General features: G+C 45.3%; 2 protein-coding genes across 16 annotated transcripts in view; both read left to right on the top strand.

Annotated features, from left to right (window-relative positions):
- Nucleotides 1–19257, top strand: part of PPFIBP1 (PPFIA binding protein 1) — a 102057-nt gene extending 82800 nt beyond the window's left edge. For 9 of the 15 annotated variants that reach the window (XM_071422573.1, XM_071422575.1, XM_071422572.1 and 6 more), the window contains 16 exons: nucleotides 995–1048; nucleotides 1671–1731; nucleotides 2799–2828; nucleotides 4573–4747; nucleotides 6182–6214; nucleotides 8413–8554; nucleotides 8832–8960; nucleotides 9525–9675; nucleotides 10917–11028; nucleotides 11171–11259; nucleotides 13032–13154; nucleotides 13947–14072; nucleotides 14864–15052; nucleotides 15582–15761; nucleotides 16385–16450; nucleotides 16918–19257. In XM_071422573.1, the coding sequence (XP_071278674.1) occupies nucleotides 995–1048; nucleotides 1671–1731; nucleotides 2799–2828; nucleotides 4573–4747; nucleotides 6182–6214; nucleotides 8413–8554; nucleotides 8832–8960; nucleotides 9525–9675; nucleotides 10917–11028; nucleotides 11171–11259; nucleotides 13032–13154; nucleotides 13947–14072; nucleotides 14864–15052; nucleotides 15582–15761; nucleotides 16385–16450; nucleotides 16918–17004 (1747 nt within the window). In that variant the 3' untranslated portion in view covers nucleotides 17005–19257. The remainder of the gene's footprint in view (nucleotides 1–994; nucleotides 1049–1670; nucleotides 1732–2798; nucleotides 2829–4572; nucleotides 4748–6181; nucleotides 6215–8412; nucleotides 8555–8831; nucleotides 8961–9524; nucleotides 9676–10916; nucleotides 11029–11170; nucleotides 11260–13031; nucleotides 13155–13946; nucleotides 14073–14863; nucleotides 15053–15581; nucleotides 15762–16384; nucleotides 16451–16917) is intronic. The other 6 variants (XM_071422585.1, XM_071422578.1, XM_071422586.1 and 3 more) reach the window with 3 other exon arrangements.
- Nucleotides 19258–19400: 143 nt separating this feature from the next.
- On the top strand, nucleotides 19401–22135 carry REP15 (RAB15 effector protein). Its single transcript, XM_071422587.1, has one exon. The coding sequence runs from the start codon at nucleotides 20028–20030 to the stop codon at nucleotides 20766–20768; it is 741 nt and encodes a 246-aa protein (XP_071278688.1). The 5' UTR covers nucleotides 19401–20027; the 3' UTR covers nucleotides 20769–22135.
- Nucleotides 22136–22738: the final 603 nt, after the last annotated feature.

Raw genomic sequence — 22738 nt, 5'->3', positions numbered from 1 at the left:
TTGTCTATGTTTGCATCATGGAAGTCTGGCTGGCTCTGCCAACCCTAGTGATTTGTGCTCAGACATTTTACACAGCTGCTAAAGGTGTTGTGAGGAACTGCCAGAACAAAAGGGCTTCCAGCTCTAACCTGAGGAGGGGAGGAAACCCAAGGGATGTGTGGCTGCAGCCTGGGGCTGTGGCTGAGCTGTGGCACCCAGGGGTCCTTGAGCTTGGAACCTGTGGCAGCTGCTGGGTGAAGAGTGGCTGTCACTTTTCATCAGCATTTCTAATCCTGCACCCTCCTTGTCCTGGGAGGAAACCCAATCCCTGCAGACCTGCACCGGCACTGCAGGGGTACAGAAAAGCACTCACAGCTCAACACAGACTGTGCTTGGGTTTTTTCTTCTGGGTCCAAATCCCTGGCTTTATCTTGAGAAGTATCACAAACACTAAGAATGCAGAGGCAAGGAGACGTTGTTGACTTGAAACAATCATCAATCTCAATGTGAAGCATCAGTGCAAACTCAATTTGATGTGTGATTTTTCCAGTTCCAGTTGAGGAAAGGATCCTCTCCAGAAGCCCAGCTTTGCTCAGTTTGTGCTGTGCATGTTCCTCATGCAGCTCGAGCCATCACCAGCAGGGATTTCACCTGTGTCTCCTCTTGGCAAAATCCAAAGCAAGCACTAAACTGCAGCAAAGTGCCCCCTGCTGTGGGTGGTGACCAGGAGATGGTGACCTCCACTCCTTGTGCTGCTGCAGACCCTGCTGGAACCTCTGTGTTTATTGAAGCTGAATAGTTCAGTATTGTCGTCATTTTACAGTGAGAGTTGTCTTACCTGGGGCTCTTGAGCTTACTTACCTTTGTCCTTTATCTTTTACAGGACTTGAGACCATAGCAGGGAAAATTTGCTGTGTGTTAGTACCATGAGAGCTGAAGTGAAAACAGAATTAGAGCAGGCTGAGATCATAGGATTTCTGTCTCAGCCTTTTTTCATATCTTTTTTGCTTTACAGTGAAGGAAGATCAACAGGTTCCTCCCCTGAAACTCATCTGTGTGATAGTCCAGTGTAAGTGCCATAATCAAATCAGTATGTTCAGGGGACATATTTAAATGTGATGGTCTTAAACTCCCACAAAGCACCCCCTTATTTTACATACATATGTAAATAGATCAGTTAATTTTAGCCAAGATGATATTTGGTGATGGTAGATTTCTGCTTATGTCCCATGCTTTCATGATCATTATTTTCCCATGCTTTATCTGGGCACATGGTACTTCTGTTACACTGTGAAGCATCTCTAATTTGGTGGTAGACTGTCAATATACTTTGAAGTTTATAGTTTTCCATAGTGCATGCACACATGATTTGTTTTTTTCTTTTGGTAGCAGGGGGAAGGTGATCAGCTGACTACAATGAGAAAATAATTTTCATTTCTGCCACATATCCATATTCCCTAAAGCAGTAGTTATTCCAGTGTGGAAGTTCTTACAGTATCTCATTAAATTGCATGGGCTCTGATTACTGAATTTACTGCACTGATTACTGCATCTTAATTCAAAATACCATTTGGTTTAGTATATCTCATCATGTATTATAATGCTGTCTTTAAAGCTGATTTCTTTGAGTGTCTTTATCTTAGCAAGTTTCATTCTAATAACTGAGCTTGGTTTTTATGTTATTGTTTCAGGATTTCCACACTGCAGAAGTCTAGCAGTCTGAGCAGTTTGAGGAAAGAGGCATCTGATGTGGTAGGTTTGGTCTCTTACTTCCTCCCATCTCCTTGCACATAGGTGTGACATCTCTGTTGTGACCCTCTGGGTGTTGTGTTGCCTTATGAGAAATTTTGAGTCAGGGCTCCTTGTGGCATATGTTGGCAGTGGTCACACATATGTGACATCTTCCATATTCTATTAAAGAAGAAAAGCTGTCCTTGAAAACACAGATGCTTTTTTTTTCCCTCTTTGTATGAGGCTTTTACCTGAGACTCTCCTGCTGTGTTTCTGCCCAGAGAATGAGGTGGGATTTTTTTACTGGATATGCCTTTCTGATTTAAGACAAGAAAAAAATAACTCCCACCACCACTTCATACCTGTGTTTAAGGTGAATAATTTTGGCAGGCCATGTAGTTAATGCACTGTAAAATACAATCTGGATTGACTGTATGTTTTAGGTAGGCAAAAACAAAATACTGAGCTGTTGGATGTCTGGGGAGAGCTTCAGTTTAGGTTTCTGTGGAAGTTACCAAAAGCAGCTAATCTCTAGCAATGCCATCAAATCAGTGCAATTTAGGTACTCTTTTGTGACAGCCTGAACTCCAGGAGGCTCCTGAATTCCCTGATAGCTCCTGTGCCTTGTAGTGTAGGGGGGAGGCTGACAGGACTGAAAATGTCCCCAGAATCTGATAAGAGCTGGAGTTCATGGGTTGGGGCTCTTTGGTTTTTGTTTGTTTGGACAGACAGGAGTAGAGGCTGTGGATGTTTTATCTACTTGGCTTCTACCCTGTCTGGTTCCTGCTCTGGGTCGCCTCAGGCAGCTCTGCCCGTGAGTGCCTTAATATTCTGTGTGTCACTAATCATGTGCACAGCTAATCCTTCACAAACTGAACCAAAGCAACTCTATTTCCATGTCAACTCACTGACCCCAAAGCAAGCAAGGCTTAATCTGTGTGAAATACAGCTCTGAAGAGATTTATTTTGGGGAAAAGGAACAGTCAGGGAAGGGTATTTCTGTCAGAACTTAACTGGGGGTAATCATAGTGAATTGACTACCAGCTATAAACCATGACTTTTTAAATGCCTTAATCTTTCCCAAACAGGACAGAGACTGTGCACAGAAGCCAGCAGAGGTAATGTGTGTGTGTGGTGATGTGTGTCCTTGGAGGAGGTGCTGACAGGCTGGGAGGTGTGGAATTGCCACACACAGTTCCAGAGGGGGAATGAAAGTCCTGCAGACAGGACAGGGAGGAGTCTCTGGTGGCTGTCACCATCAGTGGCACTGCTCAGTGCTCAGCACCTCCTTGCCTCCTGACACATGGATTGTCTTCCAGTCTGATTGTGCATAAGGTTACCAGCTAAGCTAATGTTTTTCCCCCGCTAGATAATTAGCAAAGCTAACCATTAAGCATTTTACTGACTCTGTAATTATCTTTGATTAGTGTATCTTTAAAAACCTTTGGGTTTCTTAGTTGTTTTTTGTGAGTAGCAAGTGTGTTTCTGAAAAGCGTGTCATTGCAGAACAGTCACCCTGTGGTGCCTTAAGGCCACATCTTGCAGTTCTTACCTCTAGGAACACCTGAGCAGAGGTGACAGACTTCAGACACCACTCATGGGATGAATGCTGTATTGATTCAGCAAAAGCCTAAGGATTGTATCTGGGCTGTGGATGCTTTTGCTTCCTTCTTTCAAAGAGATAGTGAAACAGCTGGCAAGGTTAACATACTGCTTTAAATTGGCTGACTGGAGTGTCTGATATCTCTCTTGGCATTTATACTCCTTGCTTGATCTGAAATTTCCTCTTTGCTTTGGCAGTGGACATGGTCAATTAATCAATTAATTAAGAAATTGCAGAGCAGTGACAGACAGAAAGAGCTCTCTGACACTTGGCAGACAACCAAAGTACTGTGTCTCTCTGCTTCCCATTTACTGCCCTACAGCTGCCAGTGGGGAGACAGAGACCCTGGAAAGCTGGAGAAGTTCAAAGCCTTGCAGGACTCTATTTTTACCTTTTCCACACTTTTAAGTCAGCCTTACAAAAATAGAGGAACATCTTAAAGAACACAATTTATTCTTAGCAGGTAGTGATAATAATCCTGAACAAATGTCAGGGTTTAATCCCAGTTGACAGCAAAGTACCCTACAGCTGGTCCCCCTCCCTGCCCCAGAGGGATGGGGAGGAGAATCAACAAAAAAAAGATAGAACTTAGGGGTTGAGATACAAACAGTTTAATAATGGAAACAAGGTAAAATCATCATAATAATATTATTATAATAATAATAAAACTAATAATAAAAGGGAGAGGAAGAGAGAGAGAAAATCCAAAGAAGACAATTGATGCACCACAATACTGTTGCTCATCCCCCACTGGCCAATATCCAGCCCATCTCCAAAATTTGATTGGCTCCCCTTCCCCATAACCCCCCCCCCAGTTTATATACTGGGCATGGAATTCTGTGGTGTGGAATATTCCTTTGGTGGTTCAGGTCAGCTGTCCTGGACATGCTGCATCCTAGCTTCTTGTGCACTTCCTTGCTGACAGAGCATGGGAAAATGGAAAGTCCTTGACTCAGGGCTCAGCCACAACCCAAACACCCCAGTGTTACTCACATTACTCCCTACTAAATCCAAAACACAGCACTGAACCTATACACAGTATTGAACTAAGAAAAAGTTAACTCCATCCCAGCCCAAACCAGGACAACACATTCAAAGGAAGATCTTGTTTATGTTTTTCATTATGCTTTTTACATTCTGTATTCTTGTAGTGACAGATGAGAAGGACCTCCCAGATTACCTGCCAGCAGTCACTTTGCAGCCTCTCAAAAGGCTTTCTGCAATTCCCTTATATTGACTCTTTATTTCCCTAATTCAAGCAGGTTAAACCTCCTGTGGAAGGCAATAATTTTGCAACCCTCCCTCCCAAGTCTCCTTCTCACGGTGGCACAGGTGACGAGGACAGTTTTGGCACCCGCAAAGCCAGATCTTCCTTTGGCCGGGGCTTTTTCAAGATAAAAAATAACAAGAGGACTGCAAGTGCCCCCAATCTGGGTAGGTACCCTGCCTCTGCATTCAGATTCTGTGCATTTTGAAGCATCTTAACAACAGCTGTAACTGCCTTAAGCAGGAAAGCCAGCCTTAGTCTCACTGTGACTTAGTGGCACTTCTGATAGAATGTTTGAAAATATCAAACAGCAAGAGAAGAAAATCACTGATGTCAAGAAATATTTGATGTGGTTCAGACTCTGCTTGTGGTATGTCCCCTGGGACCTTGTAGGGGCTTGCTGCTGTATGAAATGCTGTCTGGCAGTAGTTCACATGGGATTTGTGGGCTTTTTTTCCCCTGGGTCCATCCTTGGTTTATCTTTCACAAGATTTTCAGATATACAGAAATAGGACAGCAGCACTCAGTGTTTCTCTTTTTTGTTTTTTTGTACTTAAGCAGCCTTGCAAAAGAGGTGGTGACAACAGGAACAGGATTGCAACAGGAACAAGTCATTCAAGCTCATGTTGATTTTTTACCTGTAGTGTTGGTGGGGGCGTTATTTTGGTATTGTCATTTGGTGACATTTGCATATGATGAAGAAATAAACAAAATGTTCTGCTTAATGCAGAAGTCGCTGTTGCCAGTAGTTAGAATTCTACTTACATTTACTGCTCTGCTCTAGCAGTCTTTCCAGTGATCCTGTTCAAGCATCCAGTGAATCCCTGTATCAGATCTACTGCCAGACATCTGAGGTTTTTGTTTTTCTCTTGCACGAGATTCAGGAATTTAGCTCTCTATTTCAGAAGCCTGAAGGGGGATAGCTTCTGCTTTGTTACTTACTCCAAGAGAATTTTAAATTTTTGTTCAAAATAAGTAACATACCTACACATTGTTGATGTGCTGTCCATATTTGCCTGTGACATACAGCCTGGGAAGTTGCTAGCTTACTTGGAATAGATGTACAGTCTATTCTGAGGGTTAGACTCTTCGCTTTGGTTTATTTCATCTTTGCTTTTGTGTAATCCCGTGTTGTCCTGAAATTGATTTGTCTAACAAAGCGCAGTGGTTGTGGCTGTCATAGAGGAGTGAAAGATGGGCCATGTAAATCAGGGTGCTGTGACTCTGAGTAAGTTATTTATGTTATCCAGATTTCAGTGCCCCCATCTGTAAAGCTGCTGTCCAGGAATTTGCCACTTCACAGGAGCAGTGGGTCCTGGAGCAGATGACCTCCTTGCACCGAAGTGACTGCAGTGCCATTTTTTCCTCCCCACCACAGAGCTCTTCTCCACTCCTTTGCTGGGAAAGGGAATTTCCCAGTGACTTGGTGCTCCTAATCCCATGTGAATTCAGCACTTGTGTGGCGCTTGTGTCTCCCGTCCCTCCCTCCTTTTGTCCGTACTGTGTCACTGTGAGTTTTGAATTGTGTTTGACCTTGTGCCTCTGCGTGTTCTCTCCCGTTGTGCTGCGTGTGGGTTTGTGCCTTGTGTGGAAATCTGAAGATCGCAGTCGAAGTGCCAGTGCACCTACCTTAGGTACAGTAATCCTGCATGTCTGCCAAGCCAGCCCTGTGCCCTGACTGCTGCTAACAGCTTCCTGTGGCCACACACTTCCCAAACCAGGCACCAGAGCTCTGCATCGGAGCTTCTGCCCATCACTAAAAGGAGTTTTCACATAACATCTGCCCTCTGCTAAAAGTCAGCTGTGCTGTTCCTGAGTAGCTGCTACTAATGAGAGATTGCGGGTCAATTTGCAGAGACTTTTTTGTACCTTTGAGCACAAAGGTACCACAGATTGATGTACCAGGTGAGAACTGGTCATGCTTAGTAGTTACGTTTGTGCTGCCACCTGTCCTGGATCCACTGGAAGAGTTTAAAGGGTGGTGAAGTAGGGAATGAGCTGTATTTCCCAGGTATTCATGTAAGGGAGTTCTGAGGGAAAGCATGTGTAATTCATCTTCTAGATGTAGTTGTGTTTATGGTACAGTAAAACAAATGAGAAATAATTGGGGTAGATGGGGAAGGAGCCATTCACACAGTAAATAAGAACCAGTATTGTGATGTGAGGATTCCCTGGGTGGTTCTGGCAAGGACAGGTGAGACCTGCCTTAGGAAGCAGAGCTGTGTCAGTGGGGTGGTGGTACAGCCACATGTGGTGGCAAAGAGACCAAGTGCTCTGGACCTTCTCCATTTCTCACATGGCCCCCTAAACGTTACCTGTTCCACAGAGTTGTGTCAGTGCATGAGAAGGAGCCAGGTCTGAGGAGCAAACAGCACAATTCCCGCAAATCTCTGCTACTAATGCACCCAACCTTGTCCTGATTTCCATGGTTTTGGATTTTTTCACTTTACCTTCTACAAGTAAAGCAAAACCCATGAATGCCACAGCCTTGTTGGATGTTAGTGCTGTCTCTGTCAGTGGCAGGATCCCTGTGTGGGTTAGTGGCCGAACCAAAGTGCCTGGAAATGATCTTTTGTGTGACCTTGTTGTTTCACTGCAAGGTTTGACAAGGTGGAAAATGGGCCATGTTCATAAGTGTTCTGGCTGAACCATCGTAAGTTTGGCCAGCAGAAGGATACACTGGCAAAGCCTACGGTTTGCTGCTGGTCATGGCCCTTTTGTGGCCATCTCAGCATCAACTCTGTGGCCTGAGACGACATGTCCCAGCAATATGAGCTCTGCCTTGATACATTGTTTACTTTTCTCCTGGAAGTCTGAAAGTCGATTTCAAACACAAGTGATGGGAATTTAATTACAGAGCTATATTAAAAGATGCTGCAAGTCATTCCAGGCCTGACTGCCTTGCCACAGCTGCTTCAGCTGAACAAGCTCATGCTCTCACTCTTCCCCAGCAAGCAACTGGCATAAACTCCACATGGTAGTTTTATTCAGCTATCTAGCACTTGCTAGCACATCTCTGCTTATGTAGTCTAGTAGATACTGCAATTCTATTAGTTTTCTTTTTAAATGATGTTTAAATTGTCTTTTCCTTAATAGTTTAGCTTTTGTGGCAACTTCCCCTTTGGGAACAAGAGCTCTCAGGTTTGTTGTCATGGAAAAGAGCTACAGATCAAGGATTAAATGCTTTTAGAGTGGGTGGTCATGTTGAGGGTCTCTGATCAGAAATGTTTTGTTCACCCAGAAGATATGGTTCAGACAGAGCCTAAACTCCATGGTGTTCCTCTGAGGATGATCAAAATATTCCTCAGTTTGAAGAAGTGGGGGGAAGACGGCCCTCCTTCTGGGGCAGGAGTTTTGTTGCTGGAATTTCCTGGCCAGGGAATGAAATACTACAGGTTATTGAGAAGGATATCTGCAGGGAAGTTACTTGGCTTTCTGTGCCTTGGGGACTCCTGGTTTAGTTCCCTGCCACTGCACTGAATTGTTCCTGGGCACCCACGTGCCTTGGCTCTGTCTGTGAAAGCACTGTAGGAGCACTCCCTGAGGAAGAGTAAATTTGGGATTTAATTCCCTGCTTGATTCACGAGGTGGATTTTCCCACCTTGGGTGCAAAAGGCACTTAACTGAAGCAGAGCATTGCCTTGGAGCATTACCAGCCAGACCCATGAAGGAGGAACATGTGGCATTTCTCATGGATCTTCCCATCCCTCTTTGCCCCATTTTCTTGACATGGTGGCTGTCAGTAATTTAGCAGGAGTCATTCCCAAGGTCATGAGCATGTCTGTACAGTCCTGCACAAGAAGGTCTTGACAAAACTTTTGTTTTCTAACAGCTGAAACGGAGAAGGGATCTGCAGACCACTTGGATCTGGCTGGCTTGCCCCCTCGCCCAAAGGAAGCAGATAGTTTGCTGATGACACCACCTTCTCCAGATTCCAGGAAAAAGGCCAGGGGAATCAAGAAGTTGTTTGGAAGGTAAGTAAAAGATGAGAGATGGTCATTCTCCAGAGCTGGAGCTTGGGCAGGGGTTTGCTGGGGACACACCTTCCTTTCTCCCCTGCCAGCGCATGGCTCCATGGTTTAACATCCCAAGAGCAGGAGCCCGTGTGGTATTTGGGAGGGATGGCAGTGTGCTGGGGGCAGGTAGAAGAGGGGCTGCCAGCCCTGGGGGAGATCTTGCCTCTGTTGGTTGCAGTGGCAGCAGTGACGTGCCTTTTCCCTAGCCAGATGTGAATGTGCTTGCTTCCTTTAGGCTTAAAAGGAGTCAGTCCACCACATTCAACCCAGACGACATGTCCGAGACAGAGTTCAAGAGAGGAGGGACGAGAGCAACCGCGGGGCCCAGGCTGGGCTGGTCTCGGGACCTGGGCCAGTCCCACAGGTGACACCAGCGCGGCCACCGTCAGTGCCTGGATCACGGGGCCAGAGCAGGAGGGCAGTGCCAAAATGAAACATCCCCTCTCCTGACTGGCCAAAACCAGGCAGATCCAGGCTGCCTCCTCCTCTGAGAGAGGGTCCCTGCAGGGCTGAGGTGGGCTGGGTGCTGGGGTCCTGCTGCTGAGCTCTTGCCTTCGCAGGATGGGGCCGAGAGGCAGCGTGTGAGCCCTCATGGGCAGTGACTGATACTCCTTCTGTGCCTTTCCTGCTGCACTTCCAGGGATTAAAGGAGAAAGTGAAACATCCAGTCTCACTCCTGAGCTGTAGCCATGCTAGGCAGCAGGGGTGGCTCTTTTCAGAAGCATTATAGGAGGCTGTGTTTATTGTGGCAGTGGCAACAGATCAGCAGCACCCAGCACTTCATCGTGCTGATGGTTCCCCCTCAGAGCTTGTCCCAGATCCCACAAGATGTGAATTAGGCTTAGCTTTTGGCTTTCTCATTATTTATGAGAACAGGAGATTGGAAGCACAGGATTTATCAGTCTTTTTTGGGTCACATCTCCCGCAGTGAGCTGGACATGCCATTTGCAAAGTGGACCAAGGAGCAGGTTTGCAACTGGCTCCAGGACCAAGGGCTTGGCTCCTACATCAATAATGGCAGGCACTGGATATTGTCTGGGCAAACACTTCTGCAGGCTTCTCAGCAGGATCTGGAAAAGGTGAGGAATACCAGAAATAAACAAAGGTACAAAAAAAAAAAAGGTACAAATAAAAGTACAAAAAAAAATTACCATTTCTGTGGATGTAAATCAGGTCTGTAAAGTGCACCTGGTAAAAAAAATAAACTAGATGAGTTTTCAAAATACTGTCACCTGCAGTGATGCCAAATCCATTTCTTTTTAGCTGAAGTTTTGTAGAAATTTAATGCTCTGTAATGAAGCTAATAATTACAAATACATGATTTAACTTCATTAAGCGTGGACACATCAATTGACTATAGCACCCTCTAAAAATATGCATGTGAGACTGCCTCATTATCATATGGGTTTGTAGCCCTGCTTCATTAGCACCCATATATGCTTCAGTTATTTTATGCCTACGTGAGAAGGGTGTTAAAAGGTGCTGTTTTGTTCTGATTGTGTTTTCTGTCTATTTTATACAAAGAGGAATGAGGATTTGTTACACACAGGTTGATCAGTCTGTCTTTAATTGTTGCAGAATTGCTTGTCTATTTTTAAAAATGAGAAACACAGGAGAAATTGATTCAATTTACATGTTTAATCCATAGTATTTGATAAAGTTTGAATTTTCAGCTTTTAAAAAATCACTCTCTTCACCAAATAGTAAGCCTGTTTTCTCAGTTGGGTAGTTACTTCTCTTATTCCAGTTGTAGTGTTGTGTATTATGAACATAATGGCTTGTAATAGTGTTGTCAGAGGTAACATTAACCAGCAGGCACTCCTGAAAGTGAAATGATATTAAAGAGATCCTAGAATAGCTGTACTTGCAACTAAACTGGGAAATAATGTTACACATTTGAAAGCATTAATGAATTTCAGTAATTTCTGGAACATTCCTATGCTATTAACTAAATGATTATTTTAACTTTACCTGCCTAAGTGGGAGAGGATTATTTACTCCCAGCAAGTATTTTATGAATGCTAACATTTTTATTATATTGTGGGATTTTTTTTAACCTGGTATGAGAATATTGTGGCCAACATTTTAATGCAGTTTAGAATCCACCACTCCTTGAAATTAATCTGCCACAGTGTAAGTGGGCCTTTCCCTAGTGCTGAATGTCTGCTAAAACAACACTGAAATTCAGCAAAAAGAAAATGCACCTGCCATGTCCCCAGCAATGCTGTGAAAGTGTGACTCTCAGAAACCCTTTGTCACTTGCAGAGGGAGGAATAAAACAGTATTGTCTCTAGATTTACTGCTTTGCTTCCTTTCACAGGAGCTTGGGATAAAGCACCCTTTGCATAGGAAGAAGCTCCAGCTTGCTCTGCAGGCACTGGGATCTGAAGAGGAGAACAACCATGGAAAACTGGATTACCACTGGGTTACCAGTAAGATTTTACTGCATGCTGAAGCAGTGGCTTTGGATAGGGCTCCTTAACCGTGGCTGATTTGGGGTGCTGAGGATAGGAGCAGTGAGTGCTGCTGGGTGATGTGGCTGCCACTCTGACAGGAGTGTCTGTCCTGCCCTAGGGTGGCTGGATGACATTGGCCTGCCCCAGTATAAGACCCAGTTTGATGAGGGGAAGGTGGATGGCCGCATGCTCCATTACATGACTGTGGTGAGTAAACGGTTTCTGCCTTTCCTGACATCCTTTCCATGTTCTTGGCTTCTCAGTGTTCAAAGGACCCCTTTAAACTCTAGTGAATGTCCTGTGTTCATGCCAATAGCTGTAGCCTGTAGAAATCAGATACTACTGCTCACCTGCAAGCATTTCCTAAGTTCTTTTCATCTCCAGACCTACTAGATTCAGGTGGAAGAGCAAACACAGTAGGCAAGAATTTGGACTCATGCATGAGAAATGGGCAATCCTGAGCTCAACAGCTGTGTGAGACACCTGGTGTGCTGAGGCAGGGCTTTTGTACACAAAGATGTGCAAATTCTGTGCTTGCCATTCATGCTTTTGCTGTTCATATTGTTATTAATTAATAGAAGCAGGTGGAATCTTTTTCTTCAGTGAGCAAGCATTCTATCAGCTTGCTTACTTACTTGGATGCTTAGGTGAAGAAAACCCAAGCAATTTCCTTTGAAGAAAATTGCAGTTCTGAGAGCCAGCTTGTTTGAAAGCAGGCTACACTTAACAGCTTTTGCATTTCAAAGTGCTTAGCACAGGCATCACCTCCCCACTTCACTGCCAGTCAGGTTTCCTTTGTGTAAGGGCTCAGGTAAGATGAGATGTCCCCTTCCTTCTCTGGGGACACAAATGCAAATTGAACATCCCTAATATTAATTCTTTCTGCACAACAAAGAAGAAATCAATCACAGCCCTGCTCTCTCATGAGTTACCTTTTCATGCCACACTGGCATGTGTTTTGCATAGGTTTTATGTCATGGTTTGCAATTTTATTTATTATAAGATTGTTTTTTCTCCTTCTTAACCCTGGGAGGTGTGATGCCAGCAGCCTCCATGAAGTTTGATGTTGTGTTGGGAGACTTTACTAACATTGTCACTGCCCTTTAACTGCCCTAGATCACTAGGGATATTTTTAGAGCAAGTTTAATCATCAAATTATGACAACAGATTGTTGGTAAACAACCAACAAAATATGCAAAGTATTAAACTAATACTTGTTATGATCTTTTGAAGTTACTCCAACTCAAAATAATTAATAAGGAACATTTATTATTTTATAATAAATGAAATAGCAAACCATGACATAATAACCTACTGTCAGTTTCATCACAAACTGAGCTGAACGCAGTGGGATGTTTGGGTAAGCAAAGAATCTTGTCTTAAATATCTGACAAAATAGATTCTAGTGCTCATAACATACAAGTAAAACTGAAAGATTAAGCTAGGCTAACCCTGGAGCAAGGGTGCATAAATTTATTTAAGTTAGCCAAACTGCACTTGGACTTTGAGACACTTTCTTCTTCCCTCTTTTTTATTATTCTAACCATAGAGAATGTCCCAATTTTCAGGGTAATTTATTTTTTCAGTTAAACTTCTAGCTGTACATTTGAGGTAACTTCTGGCAGGATTAAATGCCTGGTGAGTCTAGTGTAGTGTGTTGGTGCTGCCTTGGCTCTTATCCTGTCACTGAGGATGTGTCATCTCACTCTTTTTCCTTCCTTGTTACCCCATGTTTCTTGTACTAAGCTCTGTACCCTGTGTGAAAAACATCCCCCAAGAGCTAGTACAGCGCAACACAGAAAGTTTTTATTTTGGCACAATGGTTTGATATGAACCACCTGTCTGACATATTAAAATCTTCCCCTAGATGTGTCAAACGTGCCTTTTTAGGCCAGGGCTAAAGCAGTCCTCTCCAGGAGGATGCTGCTCCCATGAATAAGCATGTCTGTGTTTGTTAACTCCCTCTTGCTCTTTGACAGGATGATCTGCTCTCCTTGAAGGTCATCAGTGTCCTTCACCACCTCAGCATCAAAAGAGCCATTCAGGTTTTGAGAATAAACAACTTTGAGCCCAACTGCCTGCGCCGGAGGCCATCTGATGAGGTACTGCTTTACAAGGAAGCTGTGAAGAGGAATCCTCTAGGGCTTTATCCCTGGTGTTTGATTATTCCTGCTCTGCTCTCTCCTCCTGTCTCCTCATTCTCCTTCATTTTTAGTTTCCTGTTCCTCATGTTGTTCTTTTAACCTCAAGCTCTGACATCACTTAATTTCTTCTACCTGCCATGACCCCAAACTCATGTCCCCCTTTCCAAGTCTCCTGCTTCTCCTCCAAGCCAACAGCTGGCTGTTTTGGCCCAGTCTCTGATGTGCTGTCTGGAAAACAAATCATCTTGAATTCAGTGCACTGTTGCCACAAGTCTTGTGCAACTCTCTGGAAAACTGATGGCTGTGTCAAAATTTTCTGTGTAAAAGGAGCTTGGCCCCATTACCAGGCAGGAGACTGCCATCATTGTGTTTTGGAAGCAGCAAATGCTGGACAGGGCAATGGATGACAGAACAACCCAGACTCTTGGATTTAGAACCACAGTGTGTATCTGCAAGAACAGCACAGCAGCTCATGGAACAGCTGAATTTTCAGCTCTACTGGTAGAAATGGCAAATAACCCTAGAGCACAGCACAATAATCAAATGACCTGACACAGCCCTGCCCCCTGCCCAGACCCATCCCCATGCTGCTCTTGCAATAAGGTAGCAACCCAGAAAGAGATTCTTCTCTCAAGTGCAAAGTAGGATTGTATTCCTTAAGGGCAGGAGAAGTATGTTTCAGTAAAGACTGGGGCTGGGATTCACCTGCTTTGGGACGTCTCCTTACCTGCCTGTCCCTCCTGTTGGCAGAATAATGTGACACCCTCTGAGGTCACCCAGTGGACCAACCACCGCGTGATGGAGTGGCTGCGCTCCGTGGATCTGGCAGAGTACGCGCCCAACCTGCGGGGCAGCGGAGTGCACGGGGGGCTGATGGTGAGCTTTTGGGGTGCCTTCTTCCATTTTAGGAAAGAAAAGATGTCTGGCAACCTCTAGGTCAATGTTCTGACATTGTCTTTGCTGCACACACCTATTCTGCTCAGTAAGAAGTTTCTTACCTTATGGTTTAAAGGATATGAATGTCTTGAGGGGAAGTTGTGTGGTTTAATACTCTGTATTCCCCTCACAATTCTGTTTTGGTATAGCATTCTCCACCTCCTGCCCTACAGTGCTGCCATGCTGTTGAACAGCCACTTTCTGCCTTCCTGACCTGGATATGGTTTTCTTTTGTGGGGGAAGCTTGTTACCTTTACAAAATTTGGGATTACACTGTCAAACCAGGATTGTTTTTATGAGCATCACATACTCCAGACAAGAGACCTATATCTGCAGAGGTTTGTTGTGATGATTAGGAGTTATATCCCTGCTCCAGAGGTTTTGTGTCCGTTTATTTTCCATGATTCCTCTGGCTACCTTTTCCAGAATTGGAAGATGATACTGGGTAAACATTTTGTGGCAGCTTCACACAGTACTTCAGTTAAGGATAGATTTATCTGTTCACTTCTTCTTACCTGCCAATTTGTTCCTATTTATAACTCCAGAAGGAAAGCCTAGGAATCCTTTAATTAGCTAACTCTCTTCCCTCCTTCTTTGTTGTATATTTCCTCTAAAATACAAACAAAAATCCCAAAGCGGCCGTAGGGAGTGACCAAGATAGGCCTGGATGTTCTTGACATCTCATCAGACAGTACTGGCTTCAGCTGGGTTCTCTTTGATTGGATTCCCAGGTTTTGGAGCCCCGTTTCAATGTAGAAACCATGGCCCAGCTGCTGAACATCCCCCCCAACAAGACGCTGCTGAGGCGGCACTTGGCCACTCATTTCAACCTCCTGGTGGGGCAGGAGGCCCAGCAGCAGAAGCGTGAGGCCATGGAGTCCCCAGACTACGTCCTTCTGACAGCAACTGCCAAAGTCAAGGTAGGCCACTTGTTCTGGGAGGGGTGGGAGGTTCCAGGGAAGCTTTTGGATCTCTGGTTTTATCCATGCTGGGAGGGTGCAGCATCAGTAAGGTCTGAGAAAAGGGGTTGGTTTCTAAGGAAAGAAGCATGAGAGCAGGACCTGGCAGATCTGGGGCTGACACTTGTGTCTACCATGAACAGGCCACTTCTCAGCCTCTCTGACATGCAGAGACAAGAGGTAGCACTCGTGTTGTCCTTCTGTCTGTACTGGGAGATGTTTGGGAGGGAGACTGTCCCTTACTGTTAACAGACTCATGGTTTAATGTGGAATTTTCACCTCATTTGGGATCTGTTAAATGGTAGTGTCTTAACAGTGGTAGAATGAGAGGACACATTGTCCTTTCAGTTGCCACTGTCATGAAATTCAGAAGATCTGTGTAGGAGAGCACTGGGGTTTTGACCTTTGTCATGGAAGCACAAGAGGGCACGAGTAGGCCTGTTCTTTGCTGATTCTCTAACTCCTAGACAAATTTCTCTTCGCTTTTAAGCCAAAGAAACTTACCTTCAGCAATTTTGGGAACCTGAGGAAGAAGAAGCAGGATGATGTGGAAGAGTATGTGTGTCCTATGGAGCTGGGGAGGGCATCTGGGAGCGCATCGAAGAAGGGCTTTAAGCCTGGCCTGGATATGCGAGTATATGATGATGATGATTTGGACAGGCTGGAGCAGGTAAGCCAGTTCTAACAATTCTGAGTCTTTGAGCTGTCAGGTTTGGTGGGAAAACCTTCCATTTCCCAGGAAAGTCTTCCTTTTGCTTTGGCCCATGAAGGCCCTGAGTTCTTACTGTCACAGCATTAGTGACAAAAGGCTCTGCTCCCAAGGAGGCTGAAGCTGTGAATGCAGAACCTTTAGGGCCTGCTCTGGAGTAACTCTCTTCTCCTGGCAGGCCATGCTTCCCCCTTGGTCTGAACATCTCAGGTGTAGTCAGTAAATTGTGTGCTGCACTTCAATGTCACTCTGTCCTAGCAGGACAAGGGGGAATGGCTTCACACTGACAAAGAGTGGGTTTAGATCTCAGGAGGTTTAGAAATATGTTCTTCCCTGTGAGGGTGCTGAGGCCCTGGCACAGGTTGCCCAGAGAAGCTGTGGCTGCCCCTGCATCCCTGGCAGTGCCCAAGGACAAGTTGGACAGAGCTTGGAGCAACCTGGGATAGTGGAAGCTGTCCCTGCCCATGGCAGGGGATTGGACTGAGATGATTTTTAAGGTCTCTTCCAATCCAATGCATTCTGTGATTCCACTCTATGATACAAATAAGTTGTTATTAATTCATGATTCATTCTGGTTTTTATAGATGGAAGATTCAGAAGGGACGGTGAGGCAAATAGGAGCATTTTCTGAAGGCATCAACAACCTGACAGTGAGTCTGTGAACGGGGTCTGTGCAGTAAGGTCTCTGTTTCTGTGGGATGGGTGTGAGGCCCTTGGCAGTCACTCATGTTAAACAGTGTCAGTGAGGTCCTTTGGGTCTCCTGCAGGGACAGAGGGCACAAAAACCCAAGTGGTTCAGGAAGGTACCCACCCATCCTGGTGGGGAGCTTTGGTGGCCTGTGCTGGCTCCCCACACACCAGGGAGGGCAGGGGACACAGCCCCCATTGCCCATGGTCGGTGGGTCTCCAGCTGGGAGTCAGGCTGCATTTTCTGGGTGGAAGCCCTGAGGCACTGGGGCCAGCAGACAGCAGTGAGCTGGTTTTGGGGCAGGGTGGGTGCAAACCTCCCTCAGCAGAACAAAACAGTGGCTGGCGGGCAGTGTTTGCTGCCCAGCACAGGACAGGTGACTGACTCCAGTTGTGAGAAACCTTGACTCTTCCCTCCTTTCCTTTGCAGCACATGCTGAAGGAAGATGAAATGTTCAAAGACTTTGCCACTCGCTCTCCTAGCACCAGTATAACAGATGAGGACTCCAACGTGTGACAGTCACCACCAGGCACTGACAAAGGCTCGTTCTCCTGCGTGCAAGGACATCCCTGTTCCACATGACAGATCATGTACTTTACATTGCTCTTGCTTCTGTTTGTTAGAAGTGACACTGAGGGGTGGAGAATTTTAAATAGAAAAGGAGAAAAAACAAGGTGCCTACTTAAGTTGCCATAAAAACCACCCAGACACTGGTGAATGGTAATGGTTTTAACTCTATTTAATGTACAAACTGGTGATATGTTTCAGAGTGTTGCGTTGAAATTGATGTGGTATGCTAGTGCTCCTTTTGCTTATTCCTGGCCTCAGATAATGCTCTCTGCTGTTTGAAAAGAACAGAAGGTGTTAGGTGAAAGTGTTGCGTCTGTAGATAGCGTGCATCAGCTCTCTCTGAGCTCCCAGCTGAAAAATAGAAGTTACTGCTCTTCCCTAAGTGCTTTTCTTTGGCACAAACACCAGTTCAGTCCGATCCAATGTAGGATTTTAGTCATCTGTGCCCTGTGTAAGCTCCCCAGTAGCTCTTGACTGTTGCTCCTATTTTTATACTGTTTTATAAAAAAAAAAGAAAAAAAAGAAAAAATAAGTATATGAAGTACATATAAAAGCAAAAATTTAAATTTTGTGAGATAGAGTGATGGAAAGTTGAAGGTGTGTGAGGGAAGGGGAGAAGGTTGTAAAAAAATTATGCCAGTTTGCAGACCAGCTGGTTACTGGGAAAGGCAGGCTGACCTTTGGAACTGTTTGCTTTCGTTGCTTTTTACTGAGTGCACAGTTTAATGATCTTCCATTTGAGATGAAACTATTTCTAAAGCATGTTTCTTCTAGCAGTGACTCATCCAGAAACTGCACATTTTAAAATGTCTTCTTTATCGTCCCCAGCAGCAGTAGTTAGTGCATTCAACAAGGTTATTAACACTTCCATGACTGAAAAAATTTCTTTAAAGTTGAGAGTACTCCCTGCATATGGAAGGGATGTTTCTGTGCTGTAACTAACATGAAGATGGTGTAGTTGCTAAAAAAATAAAGTTATATAGAGAAATGTATAGGAAATATATTATTTCATATTATTAAGCCTAAGGTGGGACTTTTCCTCCAAAATTCAGATATCAAATGTGTTGCTCATCATTTTACCTTCTTAAAGCAGCTCCTCTGCTCTTGAGGATCATCAGGTTTTAAAATTCCTGACTAGCCAGTGGGAATCTTGTGTCAGACTTCCAGTTTTGTGAGGTGTCCTAGCCAAAAGCAAGCAAACAAACAAATAAAAGTAACTTTTTATTCCAGTGGTCATTTGTATGGTGTTGAACGTTGCATGTATTTTAGCACAATGGCATGAAGCTGCTTTGCTCTGTAAAAGGCAAACAAAAGTCCAGCTGGAATTGTTCCTTGTGGTGGTGTTGCTTTGCCAAGCGTTTGTCACTCGTTTTGTCGCTCTCCTTGCTGGAAGTGAGATCATTCCTGGTGTTGTGCAGGGGATTTGGGGTTTGTGCTGACTTTGGGGGTGTTTCTGAAACACTGTTAAAAAAGCTAGGAAAGGAAGAAAGGTTCTTCCCAGGTTTTTCAGGGAGCTCCCCTCAGATCAGAAGCATATTCCAGCATTAGAATTATGTGAGCTGGTAACCTGGACCTTTGAAGGATGTGCAGTGTAGGTGATTATTGATGTACCAAGATGCAAAATTTAACGTGGGCAGGTTTAGGGTGCAGATGCTTGGGATGTGGATTCAGGCTTCCCTTTCTGTGAATACTCTGCAATATTGTTGTTATTTACATGGAAGTTGAACATAAAACCCTGTGGAAGCATTGGGAAATGTGGTGCAGGCTTCCAAACAAAAGTGTTCCTCTGGATGGCTCTCACTAGTCACTGGCCACTGGACAGAACTGGGGGGAAAAGGGGAGGGGGAAAAGGGAGCTAGTGACACAATACTGTGTGCTGAAATAGCCACAAACACTCTCCAGTGTCTCTGGAGTGTTATCAGTGAGGGCAGTGATGGTTTACTGAAGTGCAGTGTGAGCAGCATTCTGCTCCAAACAGCCCTTTCCTGGCAGCCAGGCCATCCCCTCGAGCTGCCATCTGAGCCCTGTTTCTCTTACAGGGCAGGGGCACGAGAGAGGCGATGGAGTCAGGAGGTTTTAGGTGCGTGTGTGCACACTGTCCATCCTGTCAGAGTGTTTAATTGGTGCCTCTTTGGAGAGGGCAACGTAACTGCTGTGTATTGCCATGTGAAATCCAATAAAGTCTGTGGAAAATGCCAAGTGTTTCTGGAAGCTGGTTCCCTTTTTCACGTCCTCTTTTTTTTTCCTTTTAATTTTCCATGGAAGCTTGTTCTGTTCTGTTCAGAAAACAAAGAAGGGAAAAGGGGCAAAATCACACATTTTTTGTTGACTCATTCATTAATTTGTCAGTAGTGCCTGCAGCAGGGCTCAACTAACAGCTAAAAAATCAACTGTATCAAGACTTTTTAGTTATTTCTGGGATACAGATTTTAACCATCTTGGGTTGTTTGGTGTGGTGAGAAGTGACATGATCATTGCTCAGTGTGTGCTCTCCAGAGGAAGCCTTCCCAGGGTGCACTGTCCCTCTCTCTGGTCCCAAGTGTTAATCTCCCTTCTCTGGGAGATTAAAAGAAAAAGGTGGTTTCATCTCCAGGCAACACCCTGTACCAAAAAACTGGTTTCTGTGCAATAGTCCTAGAAAGGAGATCCAAGGAGATAAGATCAGACTGGAATGAGATAACATCAGCCAAAGAAATGGTGCCGGAATTAACAATAAGGAAAACAAGCAGAGATGAATTCAGTAAGTGTGAAAGCTACAGGGCCTGCTGGGCTGGTCCCTGCTCAGTCAGCTGCGGAGAAACACACCCAGGAGAAAGCCCAGCTGCCCTGCAGGCACGCAGAGCTCAGTTCTGCCATCACCTTCACCGGGAAGGCTGCAGGTGTCCATGTGCAGCTGAATAGGTCTGGCTGAGCCCAGCACCTGCACAGCCTTTGCTGGAAAATAAAGGTTTGTCCCTGAGGCAGTCTGCATGTGGAAACAACCTCCTCCAGCAGAGAAAATGGGCCAGAAGGTCTCCCAGGAGGACAACCATGAGAACAAGGCTGAAACGCTGGTCATGTGTGAAGTCTTCAGCCAGGGTGTGCTCCATGCATCTCAAAGGCTGAAGGACTACCTGGGTTTTGTGGATCCTCAAAGCAAATTCCAGCCAGCCACGAACACGCTGAGCGAGATCTTCCTGGTCAACTTCATCGGCTTCTGCGTGGGAAAGGGCATGGAGGAGCGGATCATGACCAGCAAAATGACCAAGCAGCAATCCTCCCTGTTCGGAGTGGACTGGATCTGGACTCTGTGTGGGTCTGACAAGCAGATCAAGCTACAGATCGCCGTGCAGGCTCTGCAGCCGGCCGAGCTCTTCCACGGCGAGGGCGCTGCCGAGGATTGCTGCCGGGAGGCTGCGCTGGCCGACGAGTGCTTCCAGAACATGAGCAGGTTTGAGAAGCTGGCCCAGTTCTGCCGCCTGGTGGGACGGGACTGCCTGGGCTTGTTCGTGGTGTTCGGCGTGCCAGGGAAGCCCAAGGACATCCGAGGAGTCCTGCTGGACAGCGTTGCCAAGGAGGAGCAAAAATACCGCCTGTCGGGCAGGAATGCGCTGCGGCAATTTGTCACCAGCACTGACAGCTCCCTGCCCACAAAAGACATGCTGGAAAATTGCCTGGGCACCAAAAACAGGCTGAAGGATGTGGGCAATGTGTACATAAACTTTGTGTGAGCAGCTGGGCAGGAGCAGCGGCTCCGTGCAGCACCGGGGGCCGTGCGGGGCTCACTCTGCCCCTCTCTTTCTCTCCTCCCCACACTCCATTCCCTCCACCTTCCCCTGGACCCATCGTGTTCCCTTAGCTCCTGCAGAAGCCAGGCTGAGTCAGCCTCTCCAGGTTTTAAAACAACAGGACGGATCTGCCAGAAAAAAGTGTTTATAGAAGGCACGACGTTTTTCCAGAACATTTTGTTCGCCAGACATTAAGTCTTGGCTGGAGCTGCTGAGAGCTTTATCAGCCAGAGCTCTGGGGAGGTCCCGGTGGATTTGACTCAGAGCCTTTGTTTGCAGTGTGGCAGATTTTTTTTTCTGTCCTAGGAGGGTGAGTCTGTAATAATGGAAATGTGCTGGTGCTGGTCAGAAGAGTTGCAGTGAGTGTGAAGGACAATACCAGGCCTTAAAATGACTGATTTGAAGGAGTGAGCTGGTTTCAGTTAAGAGGAAAATCCCTTCCCAGTGCCAGAAATGGGCTCTGAGAGAGACTTATTAATTATCTGCTCCCTAATTGGTGCCAGGCTCCACAGGGCCTTGGAGCTGTGAACAAAAGGCAGGGCTGGAGCCAACTTTAAAGCTTTTCTCACTGAGTGGCTCTGTCAGGGCAAGGTGTGGCAAAAGTTAGGGGCAGGTGTTCAAGAACACTTGGGAAAAATTGAGCAATGGCAACAAAAAACAGGCCTGATGTAGGTGGGACCTTTTCGTAGCAACAGAGGCAGCCCCTGACCATTCACAGCAGAGAGCAAATCTGGAGGATGCAAGATTATGTCACTTGGAATTTTTTTTCAGTAGCTTAGCAGCTGATGGTATTTATGGGCTTGATTTATTCTATTTCCCTCAGCTTTTACTGGACTAAGGCTTTTGGGTTATACATTTATAATTACTTGCTTTAACCAGTGAAGGATGACCTCATCCATATTTAAACTGGTAAACTCACTTTGGTTATAGCTGTCTGAATAGTCTTGTCAGTGCAAAATTCATCTCCCTCTAATTTTCATATAAATTCAGTCATTTAACAGAATAAAAATAATATTGAAAACACATTAATCTTTCACTATTTACTATTCCAGCTGTAAGATGGGGGAAGCAGTGAGAGCTGTTACTAAAACTGCCATTAAAAAAGAGCCTAAAGAGGCTGAGGCATCAGTGCCACGAGTGTTTGAAGCATTCCATGGCAGAAGCAGGGAGTCTGAAAGGGGAACTGAAATAAAAACAAACACAGAGAACTATGTTTCTACCATTTTTGCTGAGTCACAAACGTAGCTGGGTTTGGAGGAGGGTGACATTTCAGTCCTGAAACAGTTCATTGAGATAGAATTGATTTTAAAGAGCTGCTGTCACTGTGTTCGGTGTATGTGGCTGGGTTTGGTGGGACAGAGGAGACAGTTCTGTTGTGTTGCATTGAGAACCTGCATACCTGTGGGGGATAGGGGTTTTTTGCCTATTTAAACTAACAGAAGAATCAACACTGCAGCAGGATTGATACTGGTTTATAAAAGACCCACAGAAAGCTTTAATTTTGCATTAAATTGATATAGTATAACTAGTGTGACTTCACCTATCCAGTTCTTTAGAAAGGCTGGCTCACTTGAAAACTGGGCTTTTTTTCCTTTGCATGCTTTCACAATAATAGAAAGGGAAGGGAAAAATCAAAATGTCTTGACTTGTATAGAGTTTGAACCATGAGAGTTACACACTGGGGCAGTTGTTGATTTGATTTGTGTCCCTCAGAGGGCTCTGGTACCCCAGAGATGTCACAGAGGCTTGGTACATTATTCTGGGAGCTGGGTTATGTTGCCCAGACTGCACCACACTCTGGCCCTTTCCCTTGTGGGCTTTAGCTCAGGCCCCTGGGCCCTCAGCCAGGGTGGGAATTGGCCAAGGCTCTGGATTCTGGCTAACAGTGAACAGTGTTTAACCATGTCACTCTG

The sequence above is a fragment of the Agelaius tricolor genome, unplaced genomic scaffold (genome assembly GCF_023055355.1).
Source record: "Agelaius tricolor isolate 1412-34295 unplaced genomic scaffold, bAgeTri1.0.p SCAF_3, whole genome shotgun sequence".
NCBI classification, from domain to species: domain Eukaryota; kingdom Metazoa; phylum Chordata; class Aves; order Passeriformes; family Icteridae; genus Agelaius; species Agelaius tricolor.
The sequence above is the reverse complement of the archived record's forward strand: the minus strand, read 5'-3'. Positions and strand labels throughout refer to the sequence as shown.

Coding starts and splice junctions, on each gene's coding strand:
- REP15 (XM_071422587.1), top strand. CDS start 20,028: ATGTGGAAACAACCTCCTCCAGCAGAGAAAATGGGCCAGAAGGTCTCC.